The 26,798-nt window shown below is 35.5% G+C and overlaps 1 protein-coding gene across 1 annotated transcript in view; it reads right to left on the minus strand.

Moving 5' to 3' along the window:
• eys (eyes shut homolog) overlaps positions 1-26,798 on the minus strand; it is a 173,791-nt gene that overhangs the window by 89,535 nt on the left and 57,458 nt on the right. Inside the window, exons 23-28 of the mRNA XM_044136158.1 lie at positions 23,909-24,030; positions 21,673-21,794; positions 19,395-19,654; positions 6,080-6,176; positions 3,913-4,020; positions 2,078-2,223 (exon numbers count right to left, since the gene is read on the minus strand). Coding sequence (XP_043992093.1) covers positions 2,078-2,223; positions 3,913-4,020; positions 6,080-6,176; positions 19,395-19,654; positions 21,673-21,794; positions 23,909-24,030 — 855 coding nt within the window. The remainder of the gene's footprint in view (positions 1-2,077; positions 2,224-3,912; positions 4,021-6,079; positions 6,177-19,394; positions 19,655-21,672; positions 21,795-23,908; positions 24,031-26,798) is intronic.

The following is a 26,798-nucleotide window of genomic DNA, read 5'->3' on the forward strand; positions in this document are numbered from 1 at the left end:
AATTAAATTTGACTGTATATACGTCTACACTCTAAAGGACTTGGATTTTCTGGACTAGCGAACAAACAACATCACAAAAACCTAGGTATAAAGCAGACAGGTCAAAAATAAAGTTGTGGAGAGTTACAAGCAGAGTTAGGTTGGAAAATAATAATATTCTTTGAACATCTCAAAGAATACAGCTCAGTCCATTACCTGAAAAATGAAAGATTATGACATCCCTATGTATACCAAGACAACTTAGCTAGCAGGAGCAATCAGAAGATAATTATTAAGAGAAGCAGGAAGCCTTCAGGCATGTCAGAAAAATCAAGTAAAAATAATAAATTAAAAAAAAATCATAAAATAATGATAAGTCATCTTGAATACAAAAAGTCTCATTATGACATGTAGTGGCAGAATCATGGGGGATGGCTTTTATTCAAATGGAGCAGCTCAGAGCAGATGGGAAGATGGGCATAGCTACACAAAAGTCAATACTGCAGGAAAACCTGTTAAGAGTATATACAAACTTGTGGGCTGAGAGCAGAGTGAGAATCCAAACACACACTCCAACAGCTAATAGCATGGATTAAATTCAAACATAACAATGTGTAAGAATGACAGGTCAATTTCCAAATTTGTCCAACTAAGAATCTATAGAGGAAAAAAAAAAAAAATTAAATAAAATCAAGGTTTGTTTTCAGACACACTCTTCATCTAAACTTACTGAGCTACTGAGCTTTCCTGAACTTTTTCTGAAAGGAGCTTTTCAGTTTCTAGAAGACAAAACATGACCATACACAAAGGGGAAAATTCAGTTTTTTCTCTATTACAAATTAAAAGAAAATCATTAGATTTTTTTATTTTTTTTATTTTGAAAATTAGATAGAAAAGCCCTTTAGGTATTGAAGTGTCCTTTTCCAAAAATAAACCAAAATCAAGTGTGATAAAAGAGCAGCAAAAAGAGAGGGCTGCATAAAACCTCAAAGTAGGCGGTGAAGCAGGTGAAAATAAAGTGTCATCTTAGCTTAATCACATCACAAGTAAACAGACACAACGCCAGACTGATTTATTAGGAAGCAGCTTCAGCTGCTACAGTTGAAATTATTTGTGTCAGTTGATATGCAAAAAAAGTTATCCCTTAAATTCCCCGATGGCTGAACTCAATAACTGGCAATGCTGTGAAGTGACACAATGAGTTACATCGTTTTAAGCCACCATGGTGTGTTATCCTACCAAAGCAGAGAGACGTTTTCTCAGTTTCAATTAAAATACTTCTGCATGAGTCATCGTGCAAAGCTGAAATTAATCTTAATATCACCAGAACATGCAGCTACTACCAAATAAAACAAGAAATTCAAAGTTGCAGTGCTGCTGCACAAGTTAGATGGGTAAATATTTCGTACGAGTTCTGGTTGGCTTGAGCCAATCCGAACCTGTATCCCCCGGCTGCTCACTCTCTTGGGGGGACCCCGTTTCCTCAGATGAGCTTAGAGCAACAGAAAAAGTAATGACTTGTACTATGGTGTGTGTAGGCCTAATAATAAAAGCAGCTTCTGTGGGAATTGGGCCATGCATGTCAGGTTCTGCTCTCTAGAGTGGCAATACCGCTGAGATTCCCCACCTTTTCTGAACTGGGAAAGGATAAATTGAAGATACAGTGTGGAAGAAAAGTGAAATTAATCTTCGCCGTACCTGACAGGAATCAGCTTTGGACAGTGCACCAACACACACATACAAATGTACTTGATCTAAAATAACTCGATATATACTGGAGCAGAATATGAAACTAATGAATCAGAAGAAACCAGTAATAGCTATCTAAACTAAATAGATTCATAAATTGAAATAAAGCTAACTAAAAGCCTAAAACAAATCAATTAGGTGATTAGAATTTACATTGTTAGTCTTTCAAAAAACAAACAAACAAAAAATACCTTGAATCAGCAACAGGTTAATTAAAAGCAAATATTACGAGTCTTATTATTTTGAAACACTAAGCCAGATCTGTGTCAGAGCTGTGTCAATACCATGCAGCTGCCCTAGCCATCATGATAAGCATGATCTTCTTGTCACCTGAGGGCAAAGCGGGTACCTGTGTATCCAGGCCGGCAGATGCACTTGAAGCCTCCGGGCATGTTGATACAGATGCCCTCATGTAGGCAAGGTGAGACTTCACACTCGTTCACATCCAGGTCACACAACACTCCAAAATAACCAGAAGGGCAAACGCAGTGGAACCTGAGGAGGAAGCGATAACACTAAATGATAGGAATAAGGTAGAATCCACCAGAGACCAGAAGCCTCAAAAGTAATATAAAGCCGTTGTAGGATTGCATGTTCAGTGCCATGCAAAAGGCACTGTGCATGTATAAAGGGTGTACATACATTCTGTATATATACCCACTAAACTTTTTTTTATATTTCAAAAATTGCAACCATGAACAATCATGTGATAAACTAAAATAAAGTTTTAAATAATTGAGAAGTTTAAGGAAAATTATGTAAATAATGCAACATGCACTAATGTACTCTGCAAATCTGGCCTCTATCAAATGAGGGGCCTTTCCTTGAATGGGTCTTAAATGGCCCAGTTAAAATTCAGATCTGTGTCACAACCTGAAAATTAATGTCTTAAGATGTGAAAAGCTGAAAGAGATCAAAGAGCTCTAACTGCTAACACATACTGTGGGCAGAATACAAAAGCTCAGCAAACTTTTCAGAAAAGAGTATTTTCCTACCATATCACAATTAGGTGCTACTTCAAGCTAATCTATCAGAAAATATGATGGTAACAAAACAAAAGGTGCAAAATAGCATTTGTTTCCATCTAAAACACTCTAAAACAGATGATAATACAGCTTTCCTCTGTTGTCAAGCAAATTTGCAAAAACTGTAACAATGGGACAGGAATGTTCCCTGTGTGTACTTTAATTAAAATGATGTTGACATAGCTTATTCAATCAAATTCCTCTGTGAAACTACTTTCACATAAACACATATCTCCAAGGAGATAGTTATTGTGCATTTAGAATAATAAGAAAGAACACAATTAGACAACTCAATGGTAAAATCTTAACAATATGTTTTTATTAAATGAAACCAGGAGTATCTCATCTAATTTTCACAGCAAACTATATTTTCTTTTCCTTAGAGCTTCTCATTAGAGACATTTTTAAGGCTGCACTAGTTTGAGCATTGCTTTCACAGCTTGCACTTTTGGTCTGTGTAGCCTTCCCATCCTGGCAGGTTCAAACTACGTATATAAGACCGGGGTTTGCAGATAATGCTACAGAGTGACTCATCATCAAGGCAGAAATTGACCTTCTTGGCTCAGGGAAGGGAAGATGGAGATGAGGGTGTGGATTAGGCAGCTTTGAAACACACCCAACTTGAACTCCCAGGACTGTGCTACCAGGAGAGTGCTCTAAGCCAGGACGGGTCACATGGGAACAAAGTCATGACAGGGAGACGATTTGGAGACCAACCGTTTAGGACTCAAATTGGCCCTGGGACTTCTCTTCCCATCTGTCCGACTAAGTCTTGAAGCCTCAGGGCTCCCATTAAGCACAGCAGAGAAAAGCACCGGTGGAGTACAGACCAATCTAGATATATGATGTGTTCCTGCTGAATTCACTCTTTCTATAGAAGAGAAGCTTATGTGTGTCAAGGATGAATGCTGGCTTGTTATATAATGCAAAAGGCTGTGAGGAGAAAAGCCACGGTTACAAATGTTTGCTTTGGAAAATGATTTAGTTTGTTTCCCTTTCAAAGCAAACTCATGAAATTAATATTACCTGCTTCTTACTGATGCACACAATGTTGTTGATTTTTTTTAAAACAACATCATGAAGAACAGCTAAGATGCAAAGTCTAAGCAAAACGGAACAAACAGAAATAAACAAAAATGGAAATTTTATTCATACTAACTTATTTACAAGGTCCTGACAGATGCCTGCATTGCTGCAAGGGTTGGAGGCACATTCATTGATGTCTTCCTCACAGCGAAGGCCAGAAAATCCCATCTGACAATCACACCTGGAAGAGAAAAAAAAATAAAATCATTTGATATTGACATTTTGTCTCAGACAAAAAAATAGGTTTATATTTCCTGCGCACACATGCAGATGGCAAAAAAATAAACAAGAGTAGGATTCACTGAGATTAATTACCTATCAAATTTAGTCTAATTACCTTTAACACACCTTAAAACAAACATGAATACTACGTGTTTAACTGAACCTGAAGCCTGACTGTCTAGAAAGAATGACTTATTTCGGACTTCAACAATTTGACCTGATTTCAGGATGAGAGGAAATATTAGCTCACTGTAATCTGTGAACGTGTTCAAAGGATTAAAATGACATTTTAATCCCTTGAACACATAATAAAGGCAATTTCAGGTTATTATTAAAACCCTGAAGACTTTCACGCCCCAAAGTTCCTGCACATTTTTCATTGAAAAAAAAATCCATGCTTTTTTTTCAATGTAAATTTACAGAGTTCTTAGTCTACAAATCAATATTTAACACATAACTCTCAAAAGTTGTATATGAACTTAACTTAACAGGCTTTAATCCCTTGTAGACATTTGTCATGGATTTTAATAATAAACGCTTCTGAACTTAATGTAGCCCACTAACGCTGATTGGTGCATATTACACACCTGGAAACAGCTAGCAGGCAGTCAGGCTCAGTTGTTCTAATGTTTGCTACTTTGCATACTTAAATTTATATTTATTTAAGTACATAAATATGTATATATTTAAGTATATATAATTTAAACATGCTTTAATTATATGTCTATATAATTTAAGCATGTTTGACACAAACAATATAAATAATGTATAATTTATTAATTGTTAAGTCAGACTTGATTTCTATATCACATTTAAAAACAATAATAGTTGGCGTAAGAGCTGCACACAGTATAATATAACCAGCAGTGAAAACACTTAAAGAAAGCACAGAATAAAACAACAAATGAAAGAAAATAATTAATAATAAAATGAATATTGAAATTGATAATAATTAAATTGTTATCAATTATTATTATTTTTTTTACATATTTGTAAAGTTTAAAAGTATCTTATGAGACAGGTAATCAATCTCCTCCACCTCTTCCCCATAGCCGTTATGGACCTTACGAAGCTCCGCCCACAACCAACCTGGAAAATCCCATGTGGCCGCAAGTCTCACAAACAAAGCCTTGCAGCACGTTGTTTCTATGAAAACATGGTGTCTTCCACTTCGACCGATTCTCTGCAGTGTATTTCTGACTCGATTAGTGCTTCATTTCTACTGGATTTTCACAATATATCAGCTACTACAATGGACAGAGGAACTAACAAGTTCATGTCATCTTTTTTGGATGAGATCAAGGTGTTTGAGCCACACGTTGCTTCCAACATTGTGCACATCACAGCAAAATGCTTCCGTTCGATGAGGAAAACGGCAGATCCACAAACCCTCCACATCAAAATAGCTGTGGACAAGATCACTGATGCCTATTGTTCTTGCAAGGCTGGGTACGTCGGGCCTTCAACTTTTTGAACTTTTGGAAGTTGTATCAGTACTGCCATTAAGCTATATTTAGCTAACGGGAAGCGTGTGTTTGTGAGACGGCTAGCACGTGGTAGCCGCGCTAAAAATAGAATAGGCATCAGCCAATAAAACGCGGCCCCTCTGGTAAACTTCATTGTCATCTGAAGAAATGCAACACTTCCGATCAAAAACAACCAACTAATGCGTTTACCCACCATCATCAGGCTAATAAGTCTAGCATTTACAACAGAATCAAGCGAACGCTGCAGCAGTATCAGAGAGAAAGAGGGAGAGGAGGAATGAGCAGCAGTTTACGAGATTGTGATTGACAAGCACTAAGACCCTGCTCCTGGCTCTAATTTGTTGTTTCTAGTTAGCACTGGGAAAAGGCAGAGGAGCAAAATTTTTCCACAGATTACCTGTCATAACATTGTGACATTTTTATGAAAGTTACATATTGCAACTTTAAGCAAACCCGAAGTAAAGATAGTTATACAACGTGTAACTATCTTGAATTTTCTGAGAAGAAAAAAAAAATATTAATATTTTTTACCTGTAACCATTGACCTGGTCCACACATTTCCCATGGTTTTGGCATGGGTTTGAGCCACACTCATTGGTGTCAATTTCACACAAACTTCCTTGGAAGCCTGAAAGATAGATGAGATGGTCATGGATCAGCAAACCTCACTACATCCTGAAAACGTCAAGGCCGATGATAACAAAGGCTCCGGTGAATGCCATTTTAATGGAACTACTAGCCCCTGTAGCATATCTCATCTTCCAGCTCTCAGCCCTCAGTGTTTCCCCTTTGAGAGTATATAAGTCTAATAATACTACAGTGCCACAGACAGATTGGTCTGAGGGTTAGTGGTTTGGGGTTTGGGGGATGTGCGTGTCTGTGCATGGGCATGCCTTTGTGCCAGTAAGCATGTGTGTAGGCGTGCATGTGTGTGTGTGTTTGTGAGAGAAAAAGCCAGTGAGTATGGGGACATCTTGTTAAGTTAGGGTAAGCGGGAGAGGCTAAGCCCAAGAGCTCTTTTGGCCTCGTTCATTAGAGGGTTGAGGGGTAGCACAGCTAAGCACATCAGCATGGATGTTTTGTACATTTTAAGGCAGCCTGGGAGTGTGTAATGTTCCACCTGCAGGACATTTTCTATTTATCTTTGGTAGTTGGCTATTGGATTTCTTTTCTGTATAACAAATCAACCAACTTGGTATTATTGAATCCAAGATGAGACAAAACAACCCATTTTTGAAAGTGAACGAGCTCTGGGAACAGATTATGCTGAACAAGATTGGATTTGTGACTTGTACAAAACAAAAAAGAATATTTTTTTCTTATGAAAATAGTATAAAAACAAGTGTTTGTTTCAATTATTCTGGTCATAAATAAGACCTATGCATGAGTAATTATTAATAGTCAAATGTCCTTATATCCTTTGTTAGTTTAATATGTACAAGACGTTATAATTTAGAAATTTCTTTCTTACCCATTATGACATGACAGAAAGACCAATTGATGATTAAGACAGATATGTGTTGATATTTATAAGACAGGATTTCTAAAAGAACATAGTCACCATCCCATTTGCACCTTACAACACAGGGTGTCTTTTTGGGGTCACAACTCTCCATTACAATCTTGATGCAAACTGGTTATTTCAGGGGCATTTCAGGAAAACAAAGAAGTATTTGTCATAAGCATAATGTTTGTTAAGTGCTGCCAAAAGTTTAAGTGGAACTATGTTTGGCAACCAACACTGTTTGAAGAAAAGAAGGATTATGTGAGAAAGCATATTATGTGAACAGTTAAACATGGTGGTGTATCTGTGATGCTATGGGGTTTATGCTGCAATTGCTTTAATACCATTGCTAGTCAGTAACCTGTTGACATTAATGCATTACAAGTGCCACTTCAGGAAAATATTTAAATAGTAAATGACATTCAACAAGTTGGCAAGACTAAATGAGGAGACTTCCACATCTTGCTTTGCTCCAGCGAAAGAAATCCCACAAGCCGCATTGGTAGTCCAGCAATAACAAATGCGAGTCCAGCTCAGAGAAGACACTCAGATTAGATTTTTTTTTTTTAAGGTAAAGCTGATGTAATATTTTCCTCAGCTTTCACGAGTACAGAAGGAGCTGGATGGGACAATCAAGAACAAAACTTTATTGCGGTCTCTGGAGATGGCCTTGGCAGCTTCAGCAGGAATTTGACTGACATGACTGTCAGTAGTAGTACTATGCAAAATGCAAAACAGTTGTACATAGCATAAGTACTTATGACAACTGAATTTTGACACTTGAAAGTATAAGAACATATAAACAAGAATGCATGTATAATCCCAACAGAAAAAAAAGGAATCTGTATAATTTTAAAACACTGGATTTTATAATTTTCACAATATTATTTGTTGATACCAACATGTTTTGTGTAAAGACACAGAACACCATGTTTGTATCAGTAGTTTTCTCATTTTCTTGTGTTTTCAAAATGACACACCCAAAAAGAATGGTGCTCCAATTTTGATACATTACAAAGTGAAGCAAAAAAAAAAAGAAAAAAAAAAAAAGATAAAGGGAGTGACACTACTAAGTGCATCCAGGGACATATGAGACCACAAAGAGAACAATGTGTTTGGTGAATTATGGGACAACACAGCTTTCCTAGCTGGTCTGTCAGTCAAAGGCACAGTGGAGCACCTTGGGGACTATTTCGAATGTCAATGCAATGTAATGCATCTTCTACCACTAAGCAGTGACTGGAGGCTTCTGTTTGACAGAGTACGGAAAGGGATACCCAGGGCGCGAGCCCACAAAGCCATTTCATCATTTGGCAGGAGCTACAGTATGCGATCACTGCAGCTGCCAGTAACTGTCTCAGCGGAGAAGAAATTGTGCGTAATCCCCGGTGGATACTCAGCTAACTGATTGACATTCCAATTGGAAAATGATGAATGTCTTCTTTTTTTGGTTCTTTTGCAAGTGTAAGTCTGGTTTGGACTGGCACAACTGAGACTTTTGTCTTCAGCCACGCAGATGTAACAGTTTCTAAGAAGAGGCTTATTTAAAATTGTATCACCCACTGCTTCTGCAATATAGATTAGGATCTCTGTCTGTGGTTTCATCTGTGTGCTGTCACACATCAAATGTCAGATGTCACTGGTGGTTTAATCTGCACAGGATTATCTGACCCAAATGAAAACACAATATTACTGTAGGTTTGGAGTCACAGCTCTGACCTTCTGAGTTTAAAATGTTGATTGGAATCTATTGTGCTTTGAATTTGAGAGCATTTTTAATGTTTGTTTGTTTGTTTATTTCTTTGTTTATTGCATTTAGCTAAGATTAAAATTTACACTGGCCTCAAAACATTTACAAAAAGACAATAATTCTTTAATGTTCAGATCTTGCAAAAAAGAAAAATAAATAAAGCTGAAATTGGCTTTCAAACTGTTTATTTGGTTAGTTTGTAAGTTTTGTCTCATGAAGCACCAATCAGACTTTTGCAGCTGATTTACAAGATCAAGACAGTTTTATAATAATTAAAAGAGAAGAATATGTCAGCACATGTTAATAAATATTGAAGCTATTATTAGCTACTATTAGTTCAGCAGATACTGCCTATATGTTTTGAATAACGTAGATTATAAATAAGTCTAAGACTTCCAAAATTCTAGAAACATTTTTGAATTTGGCTGGTGTCAGTTACTTTTTAAAAGATAAAAGAAATAAGCTCTCCTGTATTTTATTCAGGCGTTCTGGTATCTGCACTCTGCATTGTACTCTCAAAATCTGGACAAACTTAAGATGTTATTTAAGGAAAATATAACTTTTCATTGTCTAATACATTTTTGTGCTTCCTTGCATTCAGCTAAGAGCAAATTTATCTAAAATAGGAATTTTTGAGTTTCTAAAAAGCTAGTCATTGGTTCATGCCTCAAGCTGAAACTTGTTCGGTTCCTGTGACTGACCAGTTTCTCACTAGTATTGTCTTTTTTTAAAAACTTTTTTTATAACTATTGACAATATTTTGATCTGATTTAAAATTGTGTAAAATAACAATTTAAATTGCATAAATAAACCTTTAAACCAGAGCATAAACATTATAAATTATATTTGAATCTGATTTATGTCCATTTATGTCCATTAAAAGGATATATATATATATATATATATACACACTCAGAACCACAAGGTTCTATTTCTGCAGTTAAAAGGGTACAGAATTCAATCCTCCACACAACCAAAAAGTGGGTTATTTGAATAAGTGGGATGAGAATAGAAAAGTCTTGCATATAACCAGGATAGTGAAGCCTATTTACCACTCTCTTCAACACCTGGACCACCTCTTCAGCTCTGCAAATGACGGCACAAAATGATTAAACACCGAGTTTATTTAAAATTTGTTTACCGTACAGCTGTAACCAACCTGGGACCTATTTTTAAGCATTATGTATAAATGACGCCACCAACCTCTTTCTCACTATGTTGTGCAAGTGCTTAACCACAGCTGATGTCAAGCCCACAGCGTACCTATGCAGTCTTTTTACCACAGTCTGCTTTTGTGTTTTCAAGAGGCATTATTAACTGTGACCACAGCACTTTTACATGCAGCAAATATCTAGTTGGCTTCAAACTGCCAAACCACTTATTTGAGATCATTAAACACAACCCCTAGCTTCTGTTTTTCTTTCTATAGCTCTACACATACTATAAGAAAACATTCTAAGCCACCCGCAGAAAGCCACTTAAAGCTATAAACAGCAAACTAAAGCACCTATATTTATTTTGTCAGAAGCACTGGCTTCCTACCTGGTTTTCAAAGTACAATCAATCCTTGAACCACACACAAACATCACCAATTAATGGCCTATGACAACAGCAGAAATAGCTAGATGCACTTGTTATTTCCTCTGTACTTCATAACCATGTTAATAAACGTTTGGGATTGCAGGCCTTTTATTGTCAGAAATACAAATCAAACTTATAAAGAATTAAGATCAATAAAGCTGTGATTTCTTAAATGATTAAAATAAACTATGGCGGTTACTGGGTTTGAGTGATTACATAAGTCTGATAATCAACAAAGTGCAGATTTTAATTTCAAAAACTTACCATTAATTTATTTTCTTATTTTCTTCTTTGTCAGGATAAAATGACAAGATTTTCACAATAAATACTTTTGCAACCAGTTTATGAGGATCATTGCCATTGAGGCAAGCTATGAAAATATTCCAGAATATAGAAAAAACATTTTGGGGAGTCATGAACTGTTCAGGCCAGACAATTCCAGTTTAGCTTTTCATGCTACTGCTAGTTTGTTCAACCTATATGTTACATAAATGTTACTGGAAAAATTGAAAACAGAAAGTCTGTGTTATTCGACAAAACTGTAAATATGCTCATGTTCTCATTCAATTTTGATTAATATCTCACATATCTGACAGTTATGCTGTGCTGTTGTATATACTCCATAAATAGGTAGATTCTGTCATTAATATTCTGCTGATTTAAGGATGTAAAGATATAAAAATCTTGCTTTTCTTCACAAAGTATGAAGCATTCTGGAGTTAAAGATGGAAATGTTTCCTTCTGTATTGACCCTTTTTTTCTGTAAACACAGTTGGCTTAATGATTTTCCACCACTTCTTGTATGTATCAGTTGTCTACGCTGGGAACAGAGGTCTCAAAGTTAAGAAAAAGATTAGCCTTTGCCCTCAATAATCAAATATTACTGACCTTTTCTGACCCTCCCCCAAAAGGGAACACACTTTAATTAGAAACCAAACATTTTCAACATAATGATGCTTATTTATTCACTGCGTGCCTTCACGTTCAAAATATTAAACAAAACCATTGTCCTTAATTTACGTGCACTGACTTGCAATCCTAAATGGCCATTCTTTGACCTTTGATTTTTTTATTTTATCTTGAGAGTTTTAAGTACAGCTATGTTGACATTTAAAGTTACTTTGCTGGTTTCCTAAGGCACAATGCTAAAAGTATTAATTATACAGAACAAATATACAAAAAAAAAAAAAAAGAAGAAGAAAAAAGCTTAAAAAAACTAACCTGTATGATCAATAGGATCCCTTCATCTAAGCCACAGCAATTTCTATAAATCCTAGCATGGAGCAATTCTTCTCTAATACAGAAAGTAATACATAAAATACAATTTGCATTCAAATATCAGGCCAGTGCAATCATTGCACTGGCTACTTCTTTGAAAGAGGAAGGCTTTAAAATATTCCCTCTTGGTTTATAAAATACTGCATGGTCTTATCATATATTGGCTATTTTTTTATTTTTTTTTTTGTTATTTGATTTTTTCATTATTACTGAAATGTTTTTTGTGTGTTTACTTTATTTTCTATATACTGTTTCTTTATTTTCCTGGGACACAGAAAGAATGATCTTGTACAATCCCATAAAGGAAACCTGCCTCTTCAAATATACTTCATCTGTTGGGGCAGCTGGTTTATCAACTGAAACAGGTCTGCTATGCTTCACACAATCCAATTCCTTTACAAAAGGACAAAACAAATGTAATAAGAAAAGACTTTTCAACTCGTCTTAGGCAGTGCATTCTCTCGATTTATATTAGGTGTGCGTAAACTCTTTAACATCAGCTCTGCTGTGGCTCATTACTTAAATGTTTAGCAGGAGGCAATCTTAAATTTGTGAAGGATGAAGGTAATTGTACCATTCAAACAGTCAATGGCTGTTCTGACTGGCTCGAATGGAACCACAGCTCTCAGTTCTAAAGGCTGGAGCCCAGGCCAAGCTGAGCTGCGCCCAGCCCCAAAGTGCAAAAGAGACTTTCGGGTGGGTGAACGATATTAACCAGTTCTTTAGCAAGTTTGACTATCACTATCCCTCTACCTTAGCCATCATCCATCACCTCCTTCACACCGCAGAGGACTCAATCCCACAATAGAATATTTGGAAAAAATAGTCAGGTCAAAGTTTAAAAGACACCAAGTTCGGAGTACAAGCTTAATCTATGTACTCCATATGCATCAGCAGACAATCCACCGTCAGGACCCAAAGAAGACATAAATGTGGAACATAAAAGTATGTGGTAATATATTTACTTTTGGCAATATGTATTTGTCAGAGCCTTATAATTTGGACGTTGTCCAGCAATTGGGGGGACTTCTTTATGATCGGGTCAAGAATTCCACGTGATCCGGATGTGCTGACTCAGGCTGCAGTTGGTAGTAAAATCTTTGATGTTCAACTAAACTCCAGACTGCAGAGTCTTATTCCTGAAGCGTGACCACACCAGTATAGTGAAGACACCAACAGATTAAACCACAGGGCCCTGAATGTTGCTTGCCCAGGAAACTGAACAGGCTAGGGCCACTCCTGATTTAGATTTTGTCAAAGTACCAGTGAAAACATTGAAAAATATTACTCAGCAATCATAAGAAGAGTTTGATTTATCTCACACAAAAACACTTTTCCTGTTCATTATTGAGAAAAATTGAAAAAATTTAGACATGGCACTTTTTAACCATTTTACAGGCATGAGGACACATGTTGAGGTGAGAGGTAAGGGGATTAAACAAAATAATAAAAAAACCAAAAAAAAACGGATAACTTCAATTTAATATTTGGATTATTATTATTATTTTTTTTTTGCACAATCTTTTGAAAGGTGTGTGTCTTATGTAGAGACACACACCTCAGAAACAAACTTCTTGGTTAAATGAAGATATTTTCAAATCTAAATCTTCCAGTTTTCTGAACATGCTTATAACAATTCCCACACTGCTGAGTTTGCATTATCTGTTAGGATTTAAGTTGTGCTTTCAATGACAGGCAGAAGCATAATCTCAATTGTGACTAACTGGATTTCTGCTTGCTCTGTTTGGATGTCACCCTATCTTGTCATCAACAAACATTAGCCGATAGACTACAGGTCTCTATCGTACGCCAACTTAAAATTGTTTCCAACATATATCATATATATTGTTTTCTTAGCAAGAACACAGGAAACCAAATCTCTCATTTGAAAAAGAGAAATCTTTTGGTGGTTGAGCCTATCCCCTGTAAGGCGACAGGAAGCCCACTCAATGTTCCAAGGTTAGGTTCAGTGTTCTAACCTCTCTAATACTTACATTGAATGTCAAGCCACTGGTGACAATATGGTTCGTTGTAAAAAGCTAAGAGTTATTTGTTTCGTTTGTTGTTGTTTTTGACCAGGAACTGTACGCACTACACATACTCCCCTAACTCCTTCATTTTCAGGATTCTCTTCTATGAGGTTTGCCATTCCCCGCTGGGACTCCTCATTAGGAGGAAAACAAAACAGCTGTGCCAGTCAGAAAAGATGACTTTAGCCTCCTGGTCAGAGTCTCAGCACAGTCATTGTTCGCAAGAACAAAATCTTCCTATACAATCTCTCCATGATCAAAGGATAACTGTTGCACCTATATTTTCTTTTTATTCCATTCAGCAAACTTTGCTTTTTGCCCTCCAGGTTCACATAGTGTACCTTTGTAGACAAAGCTCATTTCCATTGTGACTGCGTTGTGCAAAAATCCTTTAATGTTAGTCCCTCTAGAAACCTCTAAATGATTGCCTTTTAGAACTTATAGAACTGATGAACATTAAATTGCTACATCAACAATTTTTAAAGATAGATATTGTTCAATTAAATTTGGACCACACACTCATCTTTATAAAAAAAATCTGCGCAGAAAGTCTGACAAAGAAAAATGAGTTACCTACAGTAAAAATGCATATTTTTTTCTTAAGAACTGTGTAACTGATTTGATCAAAGACAACCTTGATAAAAAGTCTTGACAAAGAAAATTCCCAAGCTCATTTCAATCAATAAATCATTGAGTTTTACATTTCAAACTGTGTATTTTGTATGGCACAGTTTACAGGAACTGATTTGTTTTAAAATTTTATTTCTTGATATTTGAATTAAAACTCCACATATTGTGTAAAATACTGGTTGTAAAAAACAAAAAAACTGTTTTTGAGTAACTATGATTTAATTTTCTATTTTTAATAATGCTCATTTGCTGTAAAATGATCAGAATTATTAGAATTTTATGTGTCTATTTATTTGACAACTACACCTTATTTTTAAGAGGCAACCCGAGTCTACATCTACAGTGGTAGTGGAAACATTCCTTGACATCTTGTTGTTTTGTCACACCATAAAATGCAGTTACTGTTACGGTAACTTATTTTACAAACTTGTCAGCAACACCTTGTTCCATTTGCTTCCCACAGTAAAAGCCTCACAATATTGCATACTGTATGTACAGTTCAAATTTTACAAGCTAAGGTAAATCAATATTCAGGATCAAGATTTATTCCAAAATTTAGTAGTTGAGTCCACATTTTAGGGTTGATACTCCTTCAAAATTTGGTGCCAAAGTAGAGAAACCTAAGTCTTTAATATTTAGAAAATAAAGTTTCCTTTCTTCATGATAGATGCATACAAAAACTTTGATCCACTCATCTGATTGTTTGAAAACGATCTATGATAAATGAAGTAGAAAGATGGTTCAAGTCAATCACACGCCACACGTTTATATGTAGTATATTTTTTCACTACATACAGGTTTGTGCTAGTTTTGAGCACCAACCTATCTTAATTCTAATACAGTTTATCTATAATAAAAATCAAGTTTAATTCCTGAAGGAAAAAGGATTCCACCAATCTATCATTACATTAGCTTATTTGGTATGTTCACTACTCTAGCAAGCTGCCATTACTGTCTGCATAGCTTTGGTGTTTCTCTGTGTGTTGGCTCAACATTTGTCTAAATGCATATTGTTAATTAGGTTTGCGTATAAATCAAACATTGGAATTAGAAATGTTTGCCAGCTATGACACATTTGTGCTTGTCACACAGGTGTCATAGCTGCAAGGTATATTACTAACAAGGTCTTTGTTAGTGATACTTAGGCTACTTCTTCACATAAATACTCTAATACACAAGCTTACAAATTAGACATTGATTTAAGTCTTTTGCTGCTGTTTCTTTTCATATTTTTTTTAAATATTTCAAGTGGTTCTATGTTCATAAAAAATAATTTTAACCATGAAATCTAGTGCTGCACCAATTAAATCAGACCTGATTTCCTTAATTGCGGGAGATCAGTGATCGACCAATACTTAAGGAGAAACTAATCTTATCCTCTGATCTTATCTACTTCTGGATAAGAGGTAGATAAAACCCATCCACCAGGCCATGAATGATTGCACTTTACAATAGTCACCCCACTGTTTCCAATGCAGCAACTTTCTTGCTAAATTTAGCAATACGGACAATGTTGGCTGAAATCGGAATCGGCAGGTCAGGCTTTTTAAAGATTGGTGATCAGCCAGATAACTGCAATTGGTGCACCTGTAATAAAATCAATCTTGTGTGGAAATTATTATACTACAAAATTCATTACAAATAATTGTCTTTCTTAAAAATGTCAAAAATAGCCCATGAACACAAAGGCAATAGGTGTCATTCTTGACACACAAAAGAAAGCATGTAGTAGTATTGCTGACAGTACCTATGGTGTGTGGTCACATTATACTATTTAACATTAGGAGCAAAAACAACTCTCAATGTTTAAATAAAAGTAATATGCATGTGAAAGTATCTGTAGCAGCAGGTGTTCAAACTTCAGGATCAGGTAGAAGATCCTGATTAACATATCAGATTAGATCTATTGTATAAAATTTGATGACAAGTTAGACATTCCTCCAAATGTGATTTTGGAAACATTTTTGGTTTTCAAGAAAACGCACTACAGGGTGACTATGACTCAGTTTGAAGAGTAAATGTCTTGTCCAAATGTTGTGGGCTTGATCCCAGCTTCCTCTTGCCACTTGTCAATTTGCCACCTAGTAAGACTAGAAAGGTTCTACACAATTTCAGTCCTTGTGTTAAATCCCACAGATATATGGTAAATGGACAGAAATTAAATTTTATTGTGTAGACTAATATATTAAAACTAGAGGAGCAACTGCACTTCCATAGATTCAAAATTAAATTCCAGTTCACTGATGTATGCCATATATTATCATCAATATCAGCAAATATTTTCATGTTCTAGTTCTACTGAAGGAATTCTCATGAATTTCAATTGTGCAAACCAACCAATATATACTGATGTCTAGTTAGCCTCATATTTTCTGTATGAAATTTCCATGCTATCCTTGCTTCTGTTTTTTCTCGTAGCTCACATTTACCTCATAGTCTAGAGACATATATATGTAAAATCAATCAGAGATGCTAAATTGACCATAAATATGACCTTGAGTATATGTGGTGTTCTGGCTCTGCAAAAGCACTGTGATAAACTGGGGTCGTATTAAAAGTGTATTTTTCCTCTTGTTCAAAGGCAGTAAGGTTGAGCTTTAGTTGAGCTTCTTTAGCTTGAGGTTGAGCTAAAGAAGATGAAGCAGGTAGTGGTGAAGGGATTTTCGAAACAGCTCTGTAGTACACACACCTGTAGGCTATCTTTGACCACCAACTGCAGCAACACTGCTTTTGAACTTGGTTAACACAAGGTCCATAATAAGTGTAATAAGTGTCCATTAAAAACAAATCTTTTTACGTTTCAGTGTTCTTTAGTGAACATTCACCAGAAACTGTACAAAACATTAAATGAACCAAATAAAAGTCAAATAACCTTGAAAACATTCAGTTCCAATGGTCATCTACAGAATGTGACATACGATTTGCCTTCAGGATTAAATCTGCAGACATATGCAGATTTTTCAAAAATCTAATTAGACATACTGTGAAGCCAAAACAATTTCCTTGACTGATAACCTATGTTCGATGGTAAATAACAACTCAAGTCACAAGTTGTATAATAGCTCTGTGACTGTTATGTAGGTTGGATTTATGGTGAATAATAAGGAAGAGTAGTGAGTCACAGTCGCTTGTATGAAGAGAAAACGACCAAGCCCACGCAAAGCTCTTGTTGTAATGTATGCAGCCAGTTCCCAATTTCCTATTCCTCTCCAAGGAACCTTTCTGAAACTAACCCAGCTGCTCTATTTATATCTGGCAACATCTCTTTCATCTCTGTGCAGAGAGAGAGAGTCATTAGTTACAGAGCAACCTCATAGCATCCTAACCTGTAGGATGAGAAGTTAGCAAGTTAAAAAAAAGAAAAACAAAATAAAAAATTCAATTTCTATGATATAAATGTCTGATAAAATCTAACAGAAATAAAATGTTAATTTTCAATGCAGAGGTTTGTTAAATACAAGTAAATTTGTGTACAGGTATGCTCACCCACCTGATAAGTTTAAAAGAGCAAACACCAATATGTTATTAATGTTAGCATGTTAAATAATTTTGGATAAAACAATTTTACACTGAATAAATGGTATATTTTAAATTATAAGCTGGCCTTTTAAATATTTATCATCATAATCATGTATTTCAAGGAACTCTGCACATCATGTTCACTAATGTTACTGTGTTGATTTTCATAAAACCAAATTCCTTAAGTTTGTGGATGAGATGCTCTGTTTGGTCATTTGGGTTGGGATGGTGAGAAGCAGCACTACCCCTGGCAACCCCTCGAGGGATAAGTGTGGTGGTTAATGGATGGATAATCAAAATGTTAACCCAAGTCATGCGTTTTAATGGCAATTTTACTAAATGGTAAGGAAACCAATGCAAACCTCTGAATTTGAAGAGAGTTTAAATAAAATAAATAAATAAATACTCAGTATTCTGGCAGTTAGCAAATAAAAATGTTAGGCTATCCTTAGGTTACTTAATTCAGGAAAATTGTAGTTTCATTAGACAGTGAGCATTTTTTTAAACTGATCAAACTTATAAAGGTCTATATACCAGATGTAATCTTGTAAATTCTGCAAACATACAATATACGTGTAATGTAATGACCTCCACTCATCAAAAAAGAAAAAAAGAAATTCTGCATATTTCTGATAAAATACTACAGAGTTCAGTGCACATAAATATTACAGAGTAGCATTCACTTACTCAGAGCCTGCAAACCTGGAGCAGAAATGCAATTATTTTTCAAGAAAATCATTATCTGTCTGATCCAGAAGAAGACTTTTTCTTAAGTTCTATTTTCATGGTTTGGTTTAAGTATCTGACATGCTAAGGCGGTCTCAGAGTACCTGGGCATGATCTTTCTCAGACTTTCTCTTTGTTCTTTCTCAGACTTTCTCTCCTTCTATGACTGTTCAAGATTAGAACTTAAAATTAGTTTGAAAATTGTTTATATAAACTTCAGCAAAAGAGAGGAAAAGAGACAGATGAAGAGAGAAAGAGAAACAGAGAGAGAAAAAAAGAGAATAAAAGTTAAACCTCTAATAAGCGAAGGTAATGTTTTCAACATTCATTTCCTATTTTTTAAATTGCTTCAGAATGGCTAAACTGCATTACAGAATATAACCCCGAAAAATTAGAATAGACAGTTATTTTACAATCAGTATACTGTAATACAGTTTTATCCCCTTTAAGTTCTGCACTCTCTGATCTACCTTATGCCAAATATTTAAGTCTGACAACACATCTGTGCCGTACAAGTATATGCTGTACCAACTTATATTTGTTGGTACAGCAGTGATGAGGCATCCATTGAGTGTGGGGAAAAAAGCAAAAGAGCAAGCATCTGCTGGGCTCTCTAGAATTGCTTTAATATCTGTTAATAAACCAATTTTTTCATAGAATTAATAATGCAATTCAGATGGAAGGTAAATAAATCATATATGCTAATTTTTCTTTGCAACTATGATTGAGCTTTGCAACAGCTATTTAAATTCTTTGTGTAGAAATTACTAAAAATGGGGAAAAATGATAGAAACGAAACTATGAGGCTACTGCAAAGTGTTCACTCACCAGCTGGGCATCTGCAAGAGGCTGTTCCATCGGAGCGTGTCAGGCAGGTGGAACTGTGCAGGCAGGGGTTGTGGAGGGAGTCGCAGGGGTCATAAGGCAGGTCACACAAGAGGCCAGTGAAGAAGGGGGAACAGGTGCAGGAGAACTCCCCAGGTATGTCTGACTGCGTGCACTGAGCTCCATTTAGACAGGGTCCAGAATCACACTCATCCACATCCTGTGCACAGTCCACACCTGTCCAGCCCGTTGAACAAAAACACCTTGAATACAAGTGACAGGAGATATGTAGAAGTAATTTAATAACACTAATAAAACAATTCCTAAATAAATTATGTACAAGTAAGGGGGTTTTCTAAGTAGTTTAGTAAATTACGGTAAGTACCTACATGATCTTACAATGCTGTTCCCTTGTCAAAAGCATAGCTAGAGTGTTGCTTTTTCTCTTTCATGATTGTTTGAGAAATCCTTTAATCTCCAGAGGCAACGATTCAACTGTGCAAGGTGTCTGGGTGGACCGAGCGCCAACTTCGATCTTGTTTGCATAGTATCAACATTACATTTTTTTTTTATTTCTATGTGTTTGTCATTAGAAAGCGTACAAGCCATGCTTTCAGAATCTGTAAATAATTCAAAACGTCTTGGGGAGATTTGTTTCTTGTTTTTGTCATGGTCTGTGCTATATATATATATATATATATATATATATATATATATATATATATATATATATATATATATATATATATATATATATATATATATATATATATATATATATATATATATATATATATATATATATATATATATATATATATATATATATATATATATATATATATATATATATAATAAGGCAAAAATTTAAAATAGCATACTTTGATCCAAAAGAATGTACAACTGAGTAAGATAATTTTAAAATTTTACAAAATGTGCATATTTATGTATGAAAAACAACAAAAGTGTGTTGTGCTTCTGTATTCTTCTCCTTTTTAGTCTCACACCCACAGCAAACGTCTATGTAACTAATTGCCCTTAGAAGCATTTTAAAGAGTAAATGAAGCAAGTTCCCCTGAAAGTTGTGTGCCCACTTTTACACAAGGGAATACAACAAACATATGGAAAATGCGCTCTGATCAGATGAGACCAAAATTGCACTTTTTGGTCAATGTGAAAAGTGCTACATCTGGAAGAAAACAATCACTGCCCATCAACTTGCATTTATCATCACTATGGTCAAACGACTTGAGAATAGGCCAAAGGTTTGATAAGGTGCTGATTTGGAGACAATAACTATGTTATTCTATATGCCAAACATTTTTATTTTTATTTGTGAAAAATATTGAACTTTGAATCCTTCCACTTGAAAATGAAGTATATTTTTACAATATTACAGTAAGTTCCAATAAAGTACATCCACAGAAACAATGCGATTGCACAAGAGTAAAAAGTGTGAAAATATGCCCATGGACTATTTTTGTAAAAAAAACAAAAAAAAAAAAAAAAAAAAACATCCAGGTTTGTTATTGTAAAATTACAATAAAATCAAAATGTTCAAATGGATATTAATACTTGTATAGTATTGTAGAGCAATGTGCTCTATTTTACATTCTACACATATGCCACATGCTCTGGCATACAAGTATAATGTCAAACACCATCCACCGACACTTCTGTCCTGCATCTTTGTATAAGACAGTGTGGGAAATTTGCAGGTTAATTGCACTGCGGGTGAGAGAAGCTTTTAATTCTGGATGGCTGAATGTAGGACACCAAAGGTGAGAGTGCTGAGTGGGGATTAAAAGGAAAAGCTTGCATTGCTTAACATAGACAGAGGGACATGGGATAGAGAATGAGAATACCTGTGTGTCGATGTGTGTGTGGGTGTGTGAATCTGAAGTACTTGCTCTAAAGCCAGGTGGATATTTCACTTAGTGACAGCAAGCGCTACACAGTTGGCAACGATTCCTCATGGCATTCCTGTCCAACCCCCAAGTTTTCCACCTGAAGCACTTTTACGTGTCCCCAGTGAGAGTGGGGCATAAGCCGAAGCTGCACCACTGGCTCTTTTCTCCGATGAGTCCCAGATCTCCTGAAACCCTTTCATGCTGTGAGCCATTGATTGTCTCATTTGTTTTACTTGCCATCTGCAATTCATTATCCCCACTGTCAGTGGAAGGACATATTGCTGTCTCTAAACAGCTTCCTTTTATGCATTTATTAAATCTCTGATGTGACCTGTGAGGACAGTGCCCTCGAGCCAAATAGCATAACCTACTTGTAGCCATCAAGAAGGTCTGTGCAGGTGGCGTTGTTTTTGCAAGGCAGCGACAAACATTCATCAATTTCTTCTTGGCAGTATTTCCCCTCCCATCCGGACTGACACACGCAGTCATAGCTCTGCAACAGAAAAATCGCAGACAGTCCTAGATAAACAGAGGGAAATACTGACACATCTGCACTTGGTATTACAAGTGTTTAAGCTATAGATAAGTACAAATTGCAAAGTCACATCTTTGAATGGGATGCATACGCAACAAGAAGCTGTTAATTAGATTGTGATGTAACAGATACTACATCCCATAGCAAATGCATACAATGTATACAATGCATACCATAGCAAATGAAATTCCTTGCTCTAATTTCTTGAGCAAGGAAGAGATGATGGAATTCTTAAAATATTTGAAAACATTATGAATAAAAAACACTGCAGAACAAAACTTCCTACTCATGAACAAATATTCTTTCCTGCGGAAATCTGTTTCAACTCAAAGCGTCATGGTAGTCTTACATTTTCCTATTACCACTATGTAGATGTATTCCTCCTACTCTCCACCCTACGGACATTATGAAAGCCTGTTCCTCAGTGCCATTCAATATACACAATATGAGCTTTTATAAGCATGAGGTATTACAACTGTGCTTTCTGACAGGGAAAGGTTGTTAATAGCAAACAAAAAAATAACCCCCTGAAATGTATGTATGTATTAGTATTTTGGGAGATTTTGTGTTATGAATTGTCTCTATAGTTCTTCTATTTAAAACTTGTGGATTTGAATCAACATGTGAACTGCTTGTCACTTAGCCATTGTGGCATTATGAGTTATCATAATAAATCACAACATGGCAGATAAATGTTTTTGTGCCCATTGCTTTCTGATGTGCAAGGTTAATTGAAATACCTCTTTACAATATAAGGGGCAGCAGTGAAGGGTTGATGTGAATCCTAATATGTCAACATACTGTTGAATGCTCTAAAGCAACCTTTGGCTTAATGCAAGATAGTCATCATTTCATGCAGTGGAGGGAAGCCTTTAAACTTTGTCTCTTATAATTTGTACAATATAGGCTCAAAAGACAGAGAGGGAAAATGCCGTCATCTTGTGATAAATTAGATACCTCCAGGAGACTCCAATTCCTTACCCCTGGCAAAATAACATAATCTCATTTTTACTGCTAAGTCACCTTCAGGGACTGCAATTCTCCAAAACAAGCAAAAGCTCCACAGGACGAGGTGTTCACAGAGGCAAATAGCTGCACTGTAAACAAGAAGAGTTTCCGAAAACCATCCCTATTTGAATAATGAGATAATGAAAATTATTCCCAACATTAGGATTAAAAACATATTGACTGAGATGCCATTCTATTCTGCATATCATGTTCAGTTGTATCTAAAATGAGTTTTCCAGAATTCCAGTTAAGGTTCGAAAAGGAGCAACAGTAGGATCTGTCTTTGTTTTTTGTAAAATCAAGTGGCAAATAGGATTTGTCCTGAATTTACCATTAAATTAAAAAAGCTCTTCTTGAGTTTCTTCTTAAAACCCAAGTGTTCTTAAGCTAAAATCTATCGAAGTTTTTTAAGTTTGTGCTTGGTATACCTTGTAAATCTCCTCAATAAATACAGAAAGAGCCTTGCTTTACAATACTCTCAAAGCTACAGTAGATATATTACTTTAACAGCATTTTCAATCACACTTTTTTCATTACAGGCACATTGTCATTGATGTGTTTCATTGCAACACCAAACATATCAACAGTCAAATTTCATGGCTTGTCTTTCTTGTGGAGGGTGCCAGCAACTGGCTGCAGGATAACTGATTCTCCCATGATTGTGTAACCCATAATACAATGCAAATGTTTTCAATTAACAACCTTTCCTTTTAGTTACTTTTAATTAACTATACTGTAATACAGACACTTAAAAATCACTTTGCGTAAAGAACTGAAATAATATATTGCTTTGAATTGAATCGTAAGTAAAATTTTTTAATGATGCTCTAATGTACTGAATTAAAGCTGTGTAAACTGGTCAAGCTACCAGTTTACTCAGTTTCAATAAGATAACCAGACTGAATACTTTACACTGCAAAAGAACCATAAAATTAAAATATAACGCAACTATACCTCTGTTACCAAATACTGCTGATTATATATATATATATACACCTACAGGACATACCCCAGTTTGAAGCTTTTAAAAAACAATTGTATTTGCAAAACAAAACCTCACTCACCTGATGGAGATCCTTACAGACAGAGTTGGGACTGCACAAACTGTTCACACAGTCATCAATGTCTTCCTCACATCTCAGCCCAACATAACCAGGACTACAAAGGCAGTAAAACCCATCTACAACTAGAAGAAAGATAGTAGCACAATTATATGACCTTGCATTATAAAAAATAATTTATTGCTCTGTGGGTACTAAATCTTGATAAAGGTAAGTGCTGATTATTAGCATAAAGCATAATGACCATTGGGAACAATATTTTTTTTCCTATGAATATGACCTTTAAATAAACACCTTCTGCAGCATCAGTAAAGCCTTTGTTGGAAATGCTTCTTGAGCATTAGTCAGATTGGTTTTGCCATTATGAGCATCTTCAATTCAACATGCCTATAGAAACCATACATTCTTCATTGCCATTTCATGGGAGATTCCACATTTTCTTCTCAATAAAAAAATTGTCTTTTAAAGAAGCACACTCAACATGTATGCAGAGCATAACATGAAAGGGAAAGTAGATCAACAGAAAAGGACAGCTCGGATCCTCATGGTTTTCTTTATCCAAATGCTATAAATATGCCAGTTTTTTCCATTAAAATTTAGAATCTCCCACATCTAACAATGCATTCCTCCCTCTTCTTAATTATTAATGACGTTAAAGAGAGATGCCTCACTCTGTTTCTCCTGCACAACATGGGTACAGGCAGCCAGTGACAGAGGTAATTGCAGTTCTTACAAGAGTAAATTTATTACTTCCCCAGTGAGGGTCCCAGGATTCTTCATTATCCCAAAGATTTACCACGTAATCTATGCTGTCACTCTGTCTTTTTGCGTGTAGATGCTATTACTCTCATTAAATGCTTTAAGTCCTGGGTGGCAGCAGCATTACTCATCTCAGCCACTGCGGCTAAGCAATGCTGTCCCTGGTGGCTGGCTGTTGCCGAGCACCGGCCAGTAGGATGTAGAGGCCCTTGCTCTCTAACCTGAAGTGACCTGGTTATGCTCAGGATTGGTCAGCAAAGCTAGCTGAGGTCTACGGTAGCACTGGGGGGAACAGAGAGTGATCCTTAGATAGTAATCAACTGCAATTACATCTCTTTTTACAGAACAATTAAGGTGAAATAGTAGAAGGATTTCAGGATACATTAAAGGCTAGATAGTAAAAACGCTATGCTGCAGGACTCCATTTTTCACTGATCATGTCCTACCCAGAAAATGTAATAACAAAGGACTTATCTTTCTAATCCATAGAAAAGAAATTTATTAAATTATAGAGCAATCATTGGTCAGTGGGAAATAAGTCATACCTTTTATTACTATAATTCATGATTTATAGTTCGAATCATTTTTATGACTATGACCAATTAGTTTTTAAATTACATATGCTTAAGATGACACATAAAGAGTGAAATCAAATTAGGCTTACAAATAATGTCATTTATCATCTATAAGTTACATTGTACCACAACATTTGCACACATTTCTGTATAAAGTCATATTGCGGAACCAGTAAGGTGTGAAACATTAAAGCAATGTGTGGGACTCTCATGCCTAACATCAGATTTATTATCAAGTAATTCATATTAGCTGTGAGTGTGACCCTACAAAAGCATAGATTATAAAAGTGGGTGAAATTAGTATCACAATTCAAGAGATAAAGAAAAAGCAAGAGAGACACACAGACACTAGTGAACACAGATTTAAATCCATACGTAACCACTCCATTTTACTATGTTCAGAATATTTAAAGGGAGGCAACAATGGAGTCAAATGGAGGGCAAATTTTAATGGGTTATGCATATGATAGTGGAAATGTGTTATTTGTGTTATTAATGTCTAAACTGACAGAATAACATAGATAACAAACATGTTATGTGCTAAATATATAAATGTCACTGACTGAAAATTAAAAACATAAGGAACAGACACTACTGTTTATCTCAATTAATATAACCTTGCCTTTTTTCATTAGACTTCGATTCCCAACTATATATGCACAGCTGTCCACAATTTTGCATCATGGGTAACATGGATATGTAGAATATGTATTAAATTGTCAAAACTCAAAAAGTGTTTTTATAAAGCAATAGATTGTGAGCTAGCTAAAAATATTTCTGCTCTGTGACAGCTTCAGGAGACTATAATACTCAGAAAGACACCCAAGTGACTTCTTGGAGTGCCTCACAGCCTTCTGTTACTGTGTAGCCATGCATTTCAGTCAAGAATCAAAATTTGAATAATCTAGCCTGGGAATTTCTGTCTTCCAAAGACAAAGTCTTGTTAATTTTTTTGTGTTGGGAATATTATGAAATAGTTGACTGATGCAATGAGCAGAAATTTTGAAAGGGTCTGATCTGCTGATACAGATTTTAGTCAAAAGACAATCTAAAAAAGAAATCTAAATGAAGAGTTCCAGGTTACACACCTCTCTGCATCACTGGAAATCTCTGAATCTAAACATACAGTAAAATCCTTCAGGTTGTAGGACAGACATATCTGTCCAAATAAAACCCAAGTGCATGTTAAAAATTTAAATGATTGCAGGACGGATGCTTTAAACTGTAATTACCATCTTACACAAATGAACAGCAAGACTGTTACAGTCAATATTGCTACATTATTAAAGCAGGTTTGGTATGTACTTCTTGTACTGTAAGTAGACTTACTGCAATGTAGCGATTTTCAAGAGGCTGCAAGTGTTGACAAATCCAGCACGATAGGCAGAATTGTATTCTTGAATTGGTAAAACAGAGCAACTTTGTTGCAATAGCTCTTCTTGTTATTTAGCAACAGCTTAAATAAACAAAGCACATATTCTCGGGATATGTCCTTCCTTGAAGCTTCTTCAACCTGCTATGTTTCTCTTGTTAGGCCAAATGATATTCCCTCAGTAACA

Source organism: Gambusia affinis, linkage group LG13, assembly GCF_019740435.1.
Source record: "Gambusia affinis linkage group LG13, SWU_Gaff_1.0, whole genome shotgun sequence".
NCBI lineage: Eukaryota > Metazoa > Chordata > Actinopteri > Cyprinodontiformes > Poeciliidae > Gambusia > Gambusia affinis.